The sequence below is a fragment of the Lithohypha guttulata genome, assembly GCF_036872675.1.
Source record: "Lithohypha guttulata strain CCFEE 5908 chromosome Unknown scaffold_1, whole genome shotgun sequence".
Classification (NCBI taxonomy): domain Eukaryota; kingdom Fungi; phylum Ascomycota; class Eurotiomycetes; order Chaetothyriales; family Trichomeriaceae; genus Lithohypha; species Lithohypha guttulata.
This window is the reverse complement of record NW_027042750.1, coordinates 5,192,115-5,208,099: the sequence shown is the minus strand read 5'-3', so window position 1 is coordinate 5,208,099 and position 15,985 is coordinate 5,192,115. Positions and strand designations below refer to the sequence as shown.

Here is a 15,985-nt window from a genome sequence, read left to right as displayed (position 1 = left end):
TTGTTGATATTGTTGTTCTTGTTGTGTATTGAGAGCTAGCGTGCAGAAGATTTCATTCTGTCGTATTGTTGTTCAAAGAGCGATGTATCAGGTCGCGGATAGAGCTCGTCCAGTCAGAGTATTGAGTTGGATCATCGTCAACAGCAGATATCCAAGCGCCTTTCTTCGCTCCAGTGTCAGGTGTCGCCACTTTGTCTGATCGGCAAAGTCTTCGAGCTGTATAGTCATGTCACTAACAGCCAAGTCTTGAGCTTCTAACCATGTCCTGACGCTGTGCTTGTTGCTATGTCCAGTATGATAGGGTCTAGGACGCCATGGGAGGACGTACTTGTAACAGAATGTGCGAGATATCCGCTGTACTGGTGGAGACTTGACGAATTGAGGAGGTGATTGGGGATCAAGTATGCTTGACGATGTTGACCAACGAGATATGATATTCTTCCCAGTATAGATAGAGAGAGCTCTTGAAGTAGATTGTCGAAGGTAAATTGCTGGAGTATTGAAGTAGCTCATCTGATGCTGTAGCGCTGAAAGCTAAAGCTCAAAGACTTAGTGAATCATCCTGAGCCAGGTAGCTATGATAAAACCAATCCCAGAACAACTCTGGACGTGGAAACGGCCCCTTTATATACCTCTTTCCGAGCTCGTTCGTAGTGTTCGCTGCGGTCAATGCCCCGTTTGTATTACATACCTAACCTTTTCTGCTAATTTTTGGGTAGCCTATTAGATGTCTATCCAGCTGTTGAGTTGATTTGCCAAGAGGAAATGATACCATTACGTGACTCGAGTTTTGTTTCGAGAACCTTGAGGAAGGTGGCTCCTCTCGAGGCACAGCGACACGTGGGTGTCAGGAGAGAGGCTTTCGACGTGGGAAAGACGGAATTAAAATAGAAGGCGATGGACCGTGGAGGTGGTACTGATTTCCAGGGGTTGGGAATGTTTCAGGTTGTCTAAACACCTTCAATCCTAAATAGTCCAAATGAAGGTTCACAACAATGAGATGTGACGTGGTGGACGAGGTAAGATAAACTGGTGAATATGGGACAGAGTCGAGTTAATACAAGACGAAAGAGACTGGTTGATATCAGATAGAGACTGATCAGAATAAGACAGAGAGTGGTTGATATGGGACAGAGACGCCGACCTCATCGCGTCGTAAACACATTCAATGTCGAACCGGTAAAAGAAAGAGGTATCCAGGACAGTGGAAAACAACTACTTACAATACCAACCGATAGTCATAAACTCAATCCAATGTCTGCTTAGACTCGCCAAGTCCAGGCCGCACACTCTGTGCCTGGCCGCCACTCTGCGTGCGTGCCCTACTGACCTGCTCAGTAATGCCTCCACTTGGCGACATGGGTCTTTCATGCATGTCCTCGGCGATGGTTTGTTGGTTCCTACCCAATCCAAGACCAGTCGGACTAAGCACTCGGGAATCTGGCGAAGACTGTGTGTCGATGGCACAGAGACGATCTTGCATTGACATCTTGCTCATATCAATCTCCTCAGGTTCGGTAACCAGTCCTGCCGAAGCATCATCGTCGAGCAAACTTGCTTCTTTGCCCAAGCTGGAGTGCGTATGTTGTCCTTTCTTACTGCTTCTTGTACTTGCAGGACTGACAGTTAGAGGACGTCTTTGTCCACGATCGTATGCCTGCTGCAGCTCACTGTTGAGTTCTGCTTCATCATCCTCGTTCTCATCTTCTGGCTCACTATCGAAGAACCTATCACTCCACCTTGCACTATCTTGTCGCATGAGACGATTCAACGCTGCTGTGCCAGAATGCATAGAGTTATGACCTTGAACCGGCACACCCTGAGCAGACACTTCGGAGACAATGTCGCTCACTTGATCCCTCGATTCGCCACGTTCTGAAGCAGTACGTGGTTGAGGATTTACGGCTTGTCGGGCCCGTATATGCTTTTGCCTCATATGTAACGTGTCAATCTCATGGTCCTCTTTCGTTGGCGGAGACTCGGCTGTTGTGGCCCGTCGAGGTCTCTCGTCGTGATTATCATCCTTTTGCACGGGTTTCTGGGTTTGATCGCGAACCTCTTCCCCACTCTCGCCAACAGGAATATCTTTGGGTTGGGCACGTTCGATAGGGGCTTCATCCTCGTCGCGAGTTGTGGCAGCCGCGGTGTAGCCGAAGTGAGTATCGCACATATGTTTGACTACTGGCCAGCCGTAGGCATTGGCGAACATTCTGCGCACTATTATATTGTTGTGCGCATCAGGCTCAAGACGAACCAGTACTTTGCGCCAAGCCATGCCTTTGTGGTATTCACGAGCTATCTTCTCTTCAATTCGCATGCCAGCTTGGTCCACATTCTTGCCGGTCGAAATCTTCTCAAGATCATCCGGAGCCTGGTTGGGAACTGCATTGATGTCACCCGAGCTTGGTCTGCTACGCATAGAGGTTCTCTGTCGCTTCGTAGGAGGGGGTGGAATATCGTCAGGATGATAGACACGATCGTGGAAGATGGTTCTCGGTCGTGCTTCAGGGTTCAGTAGATACTCCTTAGGAGGTAGTGGCGGGTTTAGTAAGTCGCCAGCTGATTCAAACACAGTCGTCCGGGGCGGAGCATCGAGGTTGTCGTTATCAGATCCATTTGTATACAGCGATGAGCCTCGAACCAACAATTTCCGATGGTCGCCCGGAGCAGAAGAATGGCCGTCCTGACTTCCAGAGTCTTCGGAGCCTGGTTGAGACTCGTTACTTGCCAGTTCACCACCCATAGTTTGACCACGCTCAAATATTCTTCGTTGTTTGGGTGCTATTTTGTTCTGACTGCCAGCATGTGGCCGGAAGAAACTGGTAAGGGCAGACCAGATGTTCGGACCCACGTTCTGATTAGAGCTTTGAGTGTTACTAAGCCTTCGCTTCTGTCTGGTGATACTGTCTTCGTCGCTTCCGTAAGAGAGGTCGTTATCCAGACCTGAGCTGATTTCAGCATGTGGTACATTTAAGCCTGGATCCTGCGAGGGTTTAGGAGGTCGGCCAGTATCGTCCCCACTATCAGAGAACAATTCATCAAAGAAACCACGGCGTGGAGTGCTTGCATTCTGGCCAGTCAGCTCTGATAGACCCCAATTCACCATCGTTCCTACAATGCCATTTTCCCTTCGTGCTTTCTCCACTCTTCCTAGGCCTCGCCAGTCAAGAAAGAGCAGACACGATGTTCGCAATGGCACGATTCCATCGTTCACAACGTTTGCATAAACCGACCGGTTCCTGAAGCGCTTCAGAGCTACATGTGCCGGACCTGTCGGCAGTATCCGAAGAAGAGGTTTCGCAGCCGGATCTTTGTCCTTGTCTTTGGTATCACCACCATTGAACCCACCTATCATAGCGCCCCATCCGTTACGAGCGATGGTAGGAGCTCGCCATGTGAGGCCGAGGTCCTGTCCAGTCCTGCCGACCAGCCCAAAATCCAGGGCAAACTTGACGTAAATGGGATTTTCGTTACTCAGACCAAGAAAAGGTGAGGCTAGAGCGACGAAATTGATAGGCTTGATCTTGTCAAAAAATTCTGGCGAGTGTTTCTGGATGTAGGCAACGGCGTAAGTCTGAATGAGACCGCCCAGTGAATGGCCGACGAAGCTGATACTGGTGATTTTGTATGGCAGGTCATATTCGGAACTGCTATCGTCCTTAGCGATCGAGCTGTTCTTGTGACTGGGATGCTTTCCGTCAGTCTGAGTAGGCTTCGCAGCACCAGTAAAGGTTCTAGCTATTGATTGTGTAATGGTACTCTTTACAGGTAGATACGGCTGATCCGGGTATGTGATTGATAAGACATATTTGGCCATCCGCTTACCGAGGAACTGTATACCACGTTCAGTCTTGATAGCGTTGCCGTTAAAGCCCTTTACGACAACCTCTTCGTCATCATCATCGTCATCGTCGTGGTCGCTCTCTTTTTCAGGATGATTGCTGCCACTTTCTTCCGCTGTGTCAGTCGGAGCTATTACGAGGTCAGGAACGGATTTCGTGCGCTGATCGAGGGCTGTTCTACCAAAGTCGTACTGTTCCTTCGCTTTTGTCTCCTTGGCTATTCTTCTGGCATTCTTTCTGTCTTCCTTTGCTTGCCTAGCGGTCGCATCGATGCATTCCTTCATGAATAGCATATCAGCACCAAGGTTGCTGTGTAGACCGTGCGTAAGGACGACCAGGTGTATCTTCTTTCTCCTCTTCCTCGGCCTCTCCTTCCCTTCCTGGTTGTCGTCATGCTCAATCCTAGGCAGCTCGGTAGGATTTTTGTTGGTATCGCTGTGAGAAGGAAAGGCAGGACTGCTCCACAAAGACGCAGTATCGTCGACTTTCAGCTTGATGGCTTTGGTGAAGACGCCCTTGTTCTGTGAGTGACCTTTTGCCCTGCTCTGCTGGTGGTCCTCTAAACGACCAGGTGCGCCTGAATTGGTCATGGCTCCAGTAAAGCCCAGAGAGACAGACTTCTCATCTCGTCCTACCAACAGCTCGTAGTGTACAGTAGCAGTGGTGGAGAACAAGACTTGAGAGGCAATTTCAATGATCCAGGTAAAGCTCTTTCTTGGTTCGTCGGTCTTGTGACCAGTGGTGCTCGCATCGTGTCTGGCTGACTCAGGAACACTCAGCTTGGATGACCAGCTTCCACCAGCCTTGAGCTGAGGCTCGTAGTCCGGCTCACCCTCCTCCTTTGCGGTGACATGCTTCTTGTAAGGATCGAAGGTAGAAGGGTAGCATGCCACATAGAGAGTGTATGGGCCGTGTAGATATGCGGCTCGTAATGGAATTGCTGATGTGTTCTTGATTTTCACATAGAGTTGTGTCGGCGGAGGCAGGATCCGATCAAGATTCGGTGTATAGGTGACAGTGTATCTTGCGATCTGGCCCACGTTGACACTGCCAACCTGGTGGAGGAGAAGCATGTCGCCCAGTCATGAGTCCGCGGAGCCGGCCAAATCTTGACTGTGAGTGCTTTGTCGCGTTTCCTATTGCGCGTCTCGGGTCATTTAATGGTCCGACATTGATGCGGATTAGTCAATCGTATCGACTGTGACATTGCAGTGGTTTGTACTGTATTCGTGACTCCCAGTGCTCTTGCCTGAAATAACCAGCACGTTTCGGTCCGGCCGATGACGCTGACGGGTAAGGACAGCCCAACATGTCCAGTGGTCCAGGCATAGGTTTGTCTATCACTACGAAGGTTTAAGCTCCGGAGCCCGCATATGTTGCACAATTTAGGCATAGCCGGGTACCGAACATCCCTACTACCGAGCTCTGTGCATACTCGAGTCCGTGGAGCACATGACAATCGGTTTGAGGAGTCGTCTGACTCCTTCACTCTGTGGTTCGATCGCACACACTACCTTCTGAGCGAACGTGTCTGTGCGCATGTTATATCTTGACTTTACCAGCGTGAAGGCGAACAGTCGACTGGTTCTCGTAACAGAAGGAAGCATGGCCTGCTCAAAGCGTCTTGTGACTATTCACGACTTCGATTCGTTCCTACCCATGGCCAGAATACAAATACTACGGCGAGTAATTATGTTCACCAAATGGTCACGTAAACGCATGAGCTCGAAGATAGCTTTGCACTGTGATGGTGTTCGCGTGATCAATGTCACCGACTTTGTGCTCGAAGCAGCTAGGCTCCAATAGAACCTCGACGTGTGGTCAGATTCAACCTCGTTTCCATCTACTCCACCCAATTTTCAAACATGCTCTGACAAAGATCGTGTTTCAAGTACAGAGAACTGCTTCATCCTTATATACAAAACGTTGAGTCATGCACGCTCAGATTCCTCAACCTGGTGCGCCAAATGTTGAATTATCATATCTGTCATTCCACCGTGAATGGATTTCGTAACACGCCTCATATGGTAGCAACCTATGTTGGCATAGGCGCCTGATGACCAGTGAACCCTTCCTCTTCGTATCCTTCCACAGGTGTACAAGTACAGAAAAGATTCGTGTCACCAAAAGCATCGTCAACTCGTGCGACACTAGGCCAAAACTTCTTCTCTCTAAGCCACGACAAAGGATATGCCGCTTGTGCTCTTGTGTATGGTCGATCCCATTCATCTTGCAGGAGATCTTGTTGAGGATGCGGTGCATTTTTAAGCAAGTTGTTCTCCTTGGGTACCTTCCCGTCCTCGATGGCTTGGATCTCCTTACGGATCGAAATGAAGGCATCGCAGAAGCGATCTAACTCTTTCTTGCTTTCAGACTCAGTAGGCTCGATCATGAGTGTGTTGGCAACAGGCCACGACATGGTAGGTGCATGAAAGCCGTAGTCTTGCAGACGTTTAGCAATATCGATCGCCTCAATGCCACAAGACTCCTTGAAAGCACGACAGTCTAGGATAAACTCATGCGCACACCTGCCGTTCTCATTTGTGTACACAATTGGGTAATGCTCCTTCAGACGCGACATAATATAGTTCGCGTTGAGGAGCGCAATCTTGGTTTGATACGTTAGACCAGCACTGCCCATCAAAGCAATATAGATCCAGCTAATTGGAAGTATCAGAGAGCTACCCCAGGGCGCAGCACTGATAGGACTGATAGCGGTCGATGAACGATCCGAACCAGATTTGGGGTGAGGGTCGATATGAGGGTGGTCAGGAAGATGTTGAGCCAGGTGCTGCTTTACTGCGATTGGTCCGACACCAGGGCCACCACCACCATGCGGTATGCAGAATGTTTTGTGCAGATTCAGATGGCAGACATCGGCGCCAATCTCGCCTGGGCTACACAATCCAATTTGTGCATTCAAGTTTGCACCATCCATATAGACTTGGCCTCCGTGCTCGTGCACCAAATCGCAGACACGCTTGATTTCCGGCTCGAACACACCAAACGTGCTGGGGTAGGTGACCATGATGGCTGCCAGGTTATCCTTGTATTTTTCACATTTCTCTTCCAGATCCTTCAGATCCAGGTTACCTGTTTTAGTGTCACACTTGAGCGTGACTACCTTCATACCAGCCATCGCTGCACTAGCTGGGTTGGTGCCATGCGCCGAGACGGGTATCAGGCAGATGTCTCTCTGCTTCCCATCTGCCCGATTCTCTTGATATTTCTTGATTACTCTCAAACCAGCGAATTCACCTTGTGCACCGGAATTAGGTTGCAAGCTCACATCATCCATGCCTGTAATCTGGACCAGCATGTCAGATAACGAGTCGATGAGGGCTTTGTAGCCAGCTGTATGCTCAGCTGGAGCGAAAGGATGTATATGAGCCCACCTCGGATCTGTGATTGGGAGCATTTCTGTGGTGGCATTCAATTTCATGGTGCACGATCCTAGCGGAATCATTGAATGAACCAAGGAGAGATCTTTCGATGCCAGATGGTAGATGTATCGCAGCAATTCCGTTTCGGAGTGGTGAGAATTAAACACAGAGTGTGTGAGGAAAGATGAGGTTCTCCGTAAATTCTCTGGTATGCTGTCAGCATACGTAGAGCTTTGCTCACAAGAGTCAATCTCTTGCTGTGAGATACCGAAACACTTCATGAGTTTCTTGAAAGCGGTTGTCGAGACGTCCTCTCCGAAGGACATTCCAATTTTGTCGTCTGCGATTTCTCGTAATGAGATACTGGAGGCGGCAGCATTTCGAAGTACTTCTTTGACTTGACTTGGGTCTGCCTCAACGACAATTGTGTCGAAAAGTACAGCACCAGAGCTACCAGGGCCTCTAGTCACAACATTGAAGCTTTTGTTGGTGAGAAGTTTTTGAGCTAGACTGGTCATAGTCCAAACTCGGTTCGCAATTGCTTGTAGACCTTTGGGACCGTGGTAAACAGCATATAGAGATGCCATGTTTGCCAGAAGAGCTTGAGCAGTGCAGATATTGGAGGTTGCCTTGTCACGTCGAATGTGTTGTTCTCGAGTTTGCAAGGCTAATCTCATAGATTGGTTCCCAAGTCGATCTTTGGACACGCCAACCAGCCGACCAGGAATCTTTCGTTTGTGCTGATCGCTGCATGCGAAGAAGGCTGCATGTGGGCCGCCAAAACCAAGCGGTACACCGAATCTCTGAGCACTGCCAAAGGCAATGTCAGCTCCAAACTCACCTGGAGGCTTTAGGTGAGTCAAAGCAAGCAGATCTGTCGCGACTGAGAAAGTAGCTTTGGAGTCATGGACAACGTCGGCCAGCTTCTGGTAATCGTGCACACCGCCATACGTGTCTGGATACTGTGCCAGTACACCCATCAGATTGTCGCCCTGTTCTTTGACGAGCTTGCAATCATCAGCCAAGACATCACCGACCACTATATTTATACCGAAACCGTTTGCCCTCGACTCTAATACTGCAATTGTCTGTGGATGGCACGTTTCGGAAACTACAAAAGTCTTGTCTTTCTTCTTCTGCCTAGACATGGAGAGAGTATTCATACTCATCGTCATCGCTTCAGCTGCAGCTGTAGCCTCGTCAAGCAGAGAGGCATTGGCAATAGTCAAGCCGGTCAGGTCGGTGACCAGTGTCTGGAAGTTCAGGAGCGACTCTAAACGGCCTTGGCTGATTTCAGCTTGATAGGGAGTGTAGCTGGTATACCATGCTGGGTTCTCTAACACATTCCTTTGTATTACTGGAGGTGTTATAGTGCCATAGTAGCCACAACCGATCAGTGAAGTTGTAACAGTGTTCTTCTGTCCCCACTCTTGTATTTTGGCAGAGGCAGTTGTTTCCTGATAGCCCCAGTGAGGATCAGCTGGATCGCCTTCCTGCGTGCGAAAACGTAATTCATTCTTGGCTCGAATACTGGCAGGGAGTGATTGCTGTATGAATTCGTCGATGTCGCTAGCTGGAGGGTCCAGCGCTTTTAGCATTTTTTCTGCATCTGTGGGTGATGAGCCTACGTGTCTTTCAACGAACTTCTCTGTTGCGGGTACTTTGAGGGACGAAGCATGCTCTTGTATATTTTGCGGAAGTGCATTCTTGTATTTCCTATTGCTTGTAGACGATAGGTATCTGCTCGGAGGTACGACAAGAGACACTGAAACATGAGTGCGCAGGCGTAGTTGTCGTAGTGGCAGACTGACGCACCGCCATGTGCTGATCCTCGCTGCCATTGCTCCTACCAGCTGCGCTCAACGCTTGTGCCACTAAATATCACACACTCATACTCTTACTGCCTGCTTGTTCTGTGGCTCTCAGTCTCAGGGTAACAAATCCTCCAGAGTTCGGGTTCAGGTCAGCTCAATCTTCGACAGGTCGGACGTCAAACTGCATTAACCGTTCACCCAACAAATGAAGAGTACTCGAAGGACCAATTTGAACGGGTCTTTCTTGCAACTTGCGATCGAAAACTAAAATATATTGGGAATTTTTGACTGTGTTCATATGCGTCAACAGATGTTCGTAGAGCAAAAACCTCGAAGGAGTCCTAAGCTTGGGCACTGTCGTTTGGCATTGTTGCCACTGATCTAATGTGTAACGGCATCAATATTCGAAGTGCTCAAAAGTCCGGAACGCACCTGTCGGGTTTCCTGCCGCGAAGGGTATCGATAGGCATAACGCACCTATAGATAAGCCTGCCAAGCCTGTTTTGCACCGTGAGTAGCCGTAGTGGTAACTCAGCCGCCATGCTGTATGATTGGCCTCGATACATCCCTATTGTTGAAGTCGTCGATGCAGTACATGCAGATTGTGGTCTTTGTCTTTGTGCACTGCAGCTGAGAACATACAGCTGGTCCTGCGCCGCTCCTGGCATCAGGAAAGAAGGCTCCAAGGCAATGGCAGCATGAGGAACGTACCCATCCTGCTGTACCCAATACCACTCCGTGACGGGAAGTCGACGAAGTCAAACGTCACAACCGAGTGCTGTTGAAAACATCTTGCTTCACTCACCACAGCTTGCCGTTCATTATGGATGTACATGTAAATCATGTACAACCAGAAGGGAGCCCGAATTGTTCTGCCGACCTCTCGGATGAGCGCAGCTCCAATACCTTTGTGGAGAAACACACCTGCCGACAAACAACATGACAGGAATAGGGTACAATAAGTCTTCTCATTTCATTCTACGTGGTATGAGTTTGATGTTCCTGTGTTCATGGCTTGCCTCCTGCACAAGTAACGTCAAGGATAAATTGCCAGCAGAGTCAAGGTCCGCACAATTATGGTTGAAGACCTCAGGAAGACAGCAGAACCTCCCAAGACGAAAGCCGATGTCATCATCGTTGGGGCTGGTCCCGTTGGACTTCTTACAGCTCTTGGCCTCGGAAGAGCTGGCATCGACACCCTCGTGATAGAGGCGCACCATGAGCTGTTGCCCACTACAAGAGCAATGGTATATATGCCCGTCGTATTACCTGTGCTACGAAAGCTCGGCATTCTGGACACTATCCTTCAACATGCTTACCTCAACAAGGAAGGTGTCAAATGGCGGGATATCCATGGTAAGGTGCTGGCTCACTTGCCATTAGGAGGAGATGACACTAAGGAGTTTGGTGGCGTGCTTCTCATAGGACAATGGAAGATGAATGAACTCATCCTGAAGGAGTTAGAAAAGTTTCCGTCAGTTGAAGTGCAATTTGGTATACGATGTGTCGGCCTAGACGACAACCCCAAATCCGAACGAGTTCAAATCATGACTCATACAGGATCGTTACTCGACAACGACACTTTCATAGAGGCCCGCTATGTTGTGGCAGCAGATGGTGCCAACAGTGCTATTCGACGCATGGCCTGTTTGCCATTCGAGGGTTTCACCTACCAAGAATTCAAGATGATAGGTACAGATGTCATCTACGACTTCATGGGTCAAGAAGCTTTGAGCCCACTCAACTTTGTTGTGCATGAAGACGACTGGGCAGTCATCGCTTATACTGGCCAGGACGAAGGCGGTCTTCCGTGTGGTTCCGGGAAGCCGCAGTGGCGAGTCGCTTATGTTGAAGATCCTGACTTGCCTAGCTCGAAGGAAGACTACTTGAAACGAGCTGAAGATCAGATCAGGAAGTATACCACTAAGGGAGACGCCAACTTCAAGATAATCAGGGCAGAGCCATATCTCATGCAACAACGCGTTGCTACTCAAGCTCGTAAGCAGCGTATTCTGCTTCTTGGTGATTCTTTGCACAGCAATAACCCTATTGGTGGTTTGGGCCTGACAGGCGGGATTCTGGACGCCTTCTGCTATGGCAATGCCCTCAGACGAGTTATTAAGGACGGCGAGCACGATATTCTGCTTACTACATGTGCTTTGGCACGTCGCAACGCATGGTGTGGAGTGACCAACAAGTTGTCTCAAGACAATATGCAACGACTCTACTCAAAAGACCCGAAGGTCATTGCGGCCCGAGACAAATTCTTCCACCAGCTTAACGATCCTAAGGACGGCAGGAAGTTTGCTAGTGCTGTAGGAAATGGCTTGAACAACATGATGACAGAGGACTTCTTGTGATGTGGCACGATCTGGTATTATTCAGGAGTCGAGACTTCAGACCTGTATATAAAATGTGTTCGGCTGGTGTGGATCATATTCAGAACCACACCATACTAGTTGAGGGAGTAATCAACCAGAGAAAGGACCAGTCAGGCCTATTCATATGCCCAGTCAATGAAACACGATCACTTGTGTATCCAACAAATTGAGCCTCTCCGAGAGCCGACGCGAGGCTCAACGCGTTCGATAACACAAATTAAGCCTGCATTAGGCTCGATCAATGTACGAGGATCGACTGGTGAGCACAATGGATATTTATATCGACTGTTCCTGTCTCCTGTCGTTTTATGGTTGAAGTTAGACTCTTTCAGTGGAAGGTTGCATTCCAGGAATGCTTCATGGGCAATCCAACCTTTCCAGCCCCAAACTCTACCCGGTGGAGGTCGCCAGGTGGTCGACTTTCCGAGACACGAAGACCAAGCCTGTCCCGGCTTGGTGAAGCCGAGATATCGTGAACTGTGCCGACATCGCTCGAACTCGTTCATCGACGTCAATCGTTATTGGTTGACGCTCTCTCGGAACATTTAGCGTCTCGAGTTTCGACGAAAAGCACAAGCTTCTGGTTACGGAGCTAGCTGGTTCGAGACCCAAGCTTAAATCACCTCCTCAGTCATTACGTGGTATACTCCATCACAGTGAGTTGCAAACCTTGCACTGCATAGCAATAATGGTCATTATTCGCGAGCATGAGCGACGACTACCTTACTGCACCCCAGCTGGTTATATCCAACGAAAGTATTGCTGATGTCTCCCTTCTTAAGGGCAAAGGGAAGTGAGAATACTTCTCTATTTGAACACAATACACATCGCACTACCATATATGCAGAGTCAAGGTTGCTGCATTGGTTTCTGTCATCGCTTCCTGCACGTGTGAACCCCGCAATTTCCCCAGCTTTGTTGTTAGCAGGCTTTAGATCGAGCAGGGATCAGGGCAATTGACAGACGCCACTGTGCGTCTTTCTGCCATGCCAATTAGTCTTTAGGTTGCATTATTCCTGGCTCTAGCCTGGCTTGAACGACGTGGATGGCACTGATGTCGCTTCTGTGTCGTTATGTCAAATTGTCCAGACTTTCCGAGCTCCAGATTTCGATGGACAGTCTCCGCAAAGCACGGAGAGCTAGAATTGTCGAGAGCGGGCTGACATTCGAGAGCTTCTTTCCAAGGACTGCTCTTCAGGAGGTTATATAGTACGCTGCCCAGCACCTACTCTTCCTCCTATTCAGCACCAACTCACAACAGCTCGCAGCGTAGTCTACAACATAGTCCAATAGTGGTCCAGCCTATTCCTGCACAAAGCATTACCACTTCACAGAACGATCCCTCACAAGATGGCTCAACGCGTCAGTATATCGAACGGTCGCAAGGAATCAGTCACCGAGAATGAAAACATCCTTGTTCCAACCCCATCTCAGTTCGAGAAGCTTTACCTTGCTCCAGAAAAAGCAGTAGCAGGTGATCTCCGACTCAAATTTGGAAATCCAACACCAGTTGCCCTTGGTGGCTTCCTGCTTGCAAACACACCAGCAACCATCATGCTTATGGGCTGGAGAGGAGCTGGTGGTGGTGCAGGCGATGCCACCGCAGGTGTTGGTACGTACTACTACATGGCTGCAATCCTACTGTATGCAGGTGGCATTGGAGAGTGGATTCTCGGCAACACTTTCTCATCAGTCGTCTTCTTTACATTTGGAGGATATTGGGGTGCGTTTGGAGCAACAGTGACTCCATTCTACAACGCGGTCGCGGCCTATCAAAATGCTGCTGGCTTCTACAACTCCTTTGCTTGGTTCCTCCTTTGGATGGGTGTTCTCTGCCTCCTCTACGCAATTGCTGCTCTACGCACGAACATCTGCCTGGTCGCCATCCTCCTCTGCTTCACCATCACATTCCCTTGCTTGACTGCTAGCTACTTCGCGGCCGCTGATGGACACATGGCCTTGGCTGTCTCGACCAGAGTTGCAGGTGCTGCGTTTGCTTTTGTTGCTAGCATTGTTGCGTGGTACTTGTGGTTCAGCATGATATTGGAGAGTGTCGACTTTCCTCTCACGTTGCCAGTGGGTGATCTCAGCAAGTTTGTCAAGGGCAAGAGCGAGAAGAGCATGGTATAGGTGTCACAATTTGCAAAAAGTGAACAGGTACATTGTGGGGTTTGAGCAGGAGCAGCTGGTATGTTCTCTGAGCAGAGTTGTGGAGGATATCACAATATACAAGAACTAGCAGTTTGACATAGGCTGGTATCATATCATATTATATATATGCCTTCATTACATGCCTTAGCTGACTACTCATATCGCTGTTCTACTGATCACATACATCGAGTGTTGGATTCAGCATTCACTAATCTCAGGTATGTGTCTTGTTTCCGCCAAGAGTTGTGCTGTGGTCTCGGTCAGAGTCAACCTATATGTATGTCAGCATGTGCAATGCCACGAATAGCAAAGGGTCTTCCTTACTCTTGGATCGGCCTTGTTCAACATATCCTTATTGTGTGGGCCTGCAGTGCTCGGAGCGTTACCACTGCCAGCAGTTCCCTGATAGTGGGTGTCGTATGGCTGATTGGTCGTCTCGAAGGGGCCTTGGGCTTGTCCTTTGCCATAGCCACCTACGATACTGCCCGGATTCTCTCTGTGGTCGAAGTCGCTATCAACGCGTGGATCTAATTTATTCGCGATGTTGGAGTTGTGTGGCCCAGCGTTGGTTGAGCCGTGCTGAGTGTCGTGCTTTGCAGATTGACTTCCGACCATCCCCTTGGCTTTGTTGACGAGACCAGACATTGTGCAGAGTTGTTACGTTCCGAATGTTCTTGAGTGTGTTTTGCAGGTAAAAAGGTTGGTTGACTTTGATATCGTGTCGACTTAGTTTTGAGCTGGAAAGTATTCTTTGGACGACGCCTTAAGTATGCAACCGCAAAGATAGTCCGTCGGATCTTCATTTCAAGTTGTCTGCATTGTGGTCGTCATCCTCCTCTGATAGCGACTGACCCACATCATCCTCATCGCGAATCAGCTGCTCTCACTTTTGTGTATCGCAGCTTCCGTGTCCGGATGTAAAATCCGAAAAGGCATGTGCCATGAGGCACTCTATACTCCTGGATGATCCTTATGACGCATCGCTCTAATCGTGCTCTCTCATTGCATGGCTTACGTAGGCTCAGCCTTTTGTATCGAATTTCAAGTCAGGTAACTATAGAGAAGTAGTGGAGTAGCACAAAGCACGTACCTTTTATCCACAAATACGTAGTGTATAATTATAGTAACTACGTTTGTCAGGGAGGAGTGAATGTGCAGGTGTGCGAGCTCGCTCCTACACAACCGTAGACCTTCACTCTAACTCATTTTCGAAACTTATCAATCTTTGCACACTTGGCACTCAATTTATCCGAGAAGCCTGCAACTGCAGCCGTCTTCTACCTCATTTTGATCGAGACAAGACCAAGCAATCGCTTTCTGAGCAAGGTCACGTTGCGCGAGGTACCTCAGATGGCGACACCCTTTCCGAACGCGTTGTGCAGACGCGTCGGTTGAGCAGGAGGCACCTCCTTTATGGGTGAAAGTCACGCTCGCTCGTCCTCTGAGCCTAAACACGTTCAGTGCACGTTGAATGAGAATACTGCTCGCTTAGCAACACAAGCTGTCCTGGGCGGACGAATTCGCGTGTCTCCTCGAGTGCAGCAGGACTGATAAGTGTCACGCGTTTACTACTATCACTTTACAAACACTCGCGTAAAGGTGTTTAGTTTAGGTCTCCAGCATTATTGTCAACAATCAACACAAAAGGCAGCCTGCAGCGATTCTAGTGACCTAGTGGGTCAATGGGTAAGACGTCTGTGGAAAAACTCCTTAGTGTTGATTGCCGGGTACGACATACCCCTAAATGCGTCAACAACAAACATAGGTGCGGCACACCTCTAATGCGCCGACTCGAATAAAACTACCTGGTTTCCCTAGGTGGGTTTTCCTCAGACCTTTCGATTGAGTTTTTTTTTTGCTCAAACCGACATCGTGTCTTTCACGGCAAAGACATCCTGTTGCCGCAGAGAGCGAACCAGGAAATGTTGGAGTGGCATAAGTGTCAGCGGTTGTCCCGATGAGCTGATTATTGTAGGGAAAAGGGGTTTGATCCTGTTGAACTGATAGCAAAGGAGCAGACCAGTGGCGAGGCTGTGTCGTCGTTCAACTTCGAAGACATATGGCCGTCCTTGACGCTGACTCTGATCCAAAACCACCCTCACACTAAACAGTCACGTACAGGCATTCCCTCGAGAATGTTGTGTGCATCGATCAATTTGCGACCAACGACGTTGTATGCGCACAGAATGCTATTGCCAGGGAAAATTAGCTTCGTGCAGATGGAATAGCACTTCCAAGAATGCAGCAGTCAGTTGTGTGCTATGCCTCCTTCGAAGGGTAGAGAAAGAAGCCCGCCTTGCCCTTTGCATCAGAACGAGCCGTGGTGGTATGCCTTTCTAAGCAACTAGTAGGTCTATAGATGCGGACATGTGTCAATACACCGAGCGAAGAAGAGATCGAGAAGCTGTCATTGG

The 15,985-nt window shown here is 49.0% G+C and overlaps 5 protein-coding genes across 5 annotated transcripts; 2 read left to right on the top strand and 3 right to left on the bottom strand.

The window, feature by feature from the left end:
• Positions 1-1,246: 1,246 nt before the first annotated feature.
• LTR64_001903 (uncharacterized protein) lies at positions 1,247-4,915 on the bottom strand (the record flags this gene model as incomplete). The annotated part of the gene is made up of 2 exons (XM_064896280.1): positions 1,247-3,738; positions 3,826-4,915. The coding sequence occupies 2 exons, from the start codon at positions 4,913-4,915 to the stop codon at positions 1,247-1,249; spliced, it is 3,582 nt and encodes a 1,193-aa protein (XP_064758967.1).
• Positions 4,916-5,877: 962 nt separating this feature from the next.
• On the bottom strand, positions 5,878-8,903 carry GCV2 (glycine decarboxylase subunit P; the record flags this gene model as incomplete). The annotated part of the gene is made up of 2 exons (XM_064896279.1): positions 5,878-8,798; positions 8,870-8,903. The coding sequence occupies 2 exons, from the start codon at positions 8,901-8,903 to the stop codon at positions 5,878-5,880; spliced, it is 2,955 nt and encodes a 984-aa protein (XP_064758966.1).
• Positions 8,904-10,115: 1,212 nt separating this feature from the next.
• Positions 10,116-11,399, top strand: LTR64_001901 (uncharacterized protein; the record flags this gene model as incomplete). The annotated part of the gene is made up of 1 exon (XM_064896278.1): positions 10,116-11,399. One exon carries the CDS (start codon positions 10,116-10,118, stop codon positions 11,397-11,399), a length of 1,284 nt encoding a protein of 427 aa, XP_064758965.1.
• Positions 11,400-12,770: 1,371 nt separating this feature from the next.
• On the top strand, positions 12,771-13,550 carry LTR64_001900 (uncharacterized protein; the record flags this gene model as incomplete). The annotated part of the gene is made up of 2 exons (XM_064896277.1): positions 12,771-13,032; positions 13,072-13,550. The coding sequence occupies 2 exons, from the start codon at positions 12,771-12,773 to the stop codon at positions 13,548-13,550; spliced, it is 741 nt and encodes a 246-aa protein (XP_064758964.1).
• Positions 13,551-13,785: 235 nt separating this feature from the next.
• Positions 13,786-14,216, bottom strand: LTR64_001899 (uncharacterized protein; the record flags this gene model as incomplete). Its single annotated transcript, XM_064896276.1, has 2 exons — positions 13,786-13,842; positions 13,896-14,216. 2 exons carry the CDS (start codon positions 14,214-14,216, stop codon positions 13,786-13,788), a joined length of 378 nt encoding a protein of 125 aa, XP_064758963.1.
• Between the last annotated feature and the right edge of the window lie 1,769 nt (positions 14,217-15,985).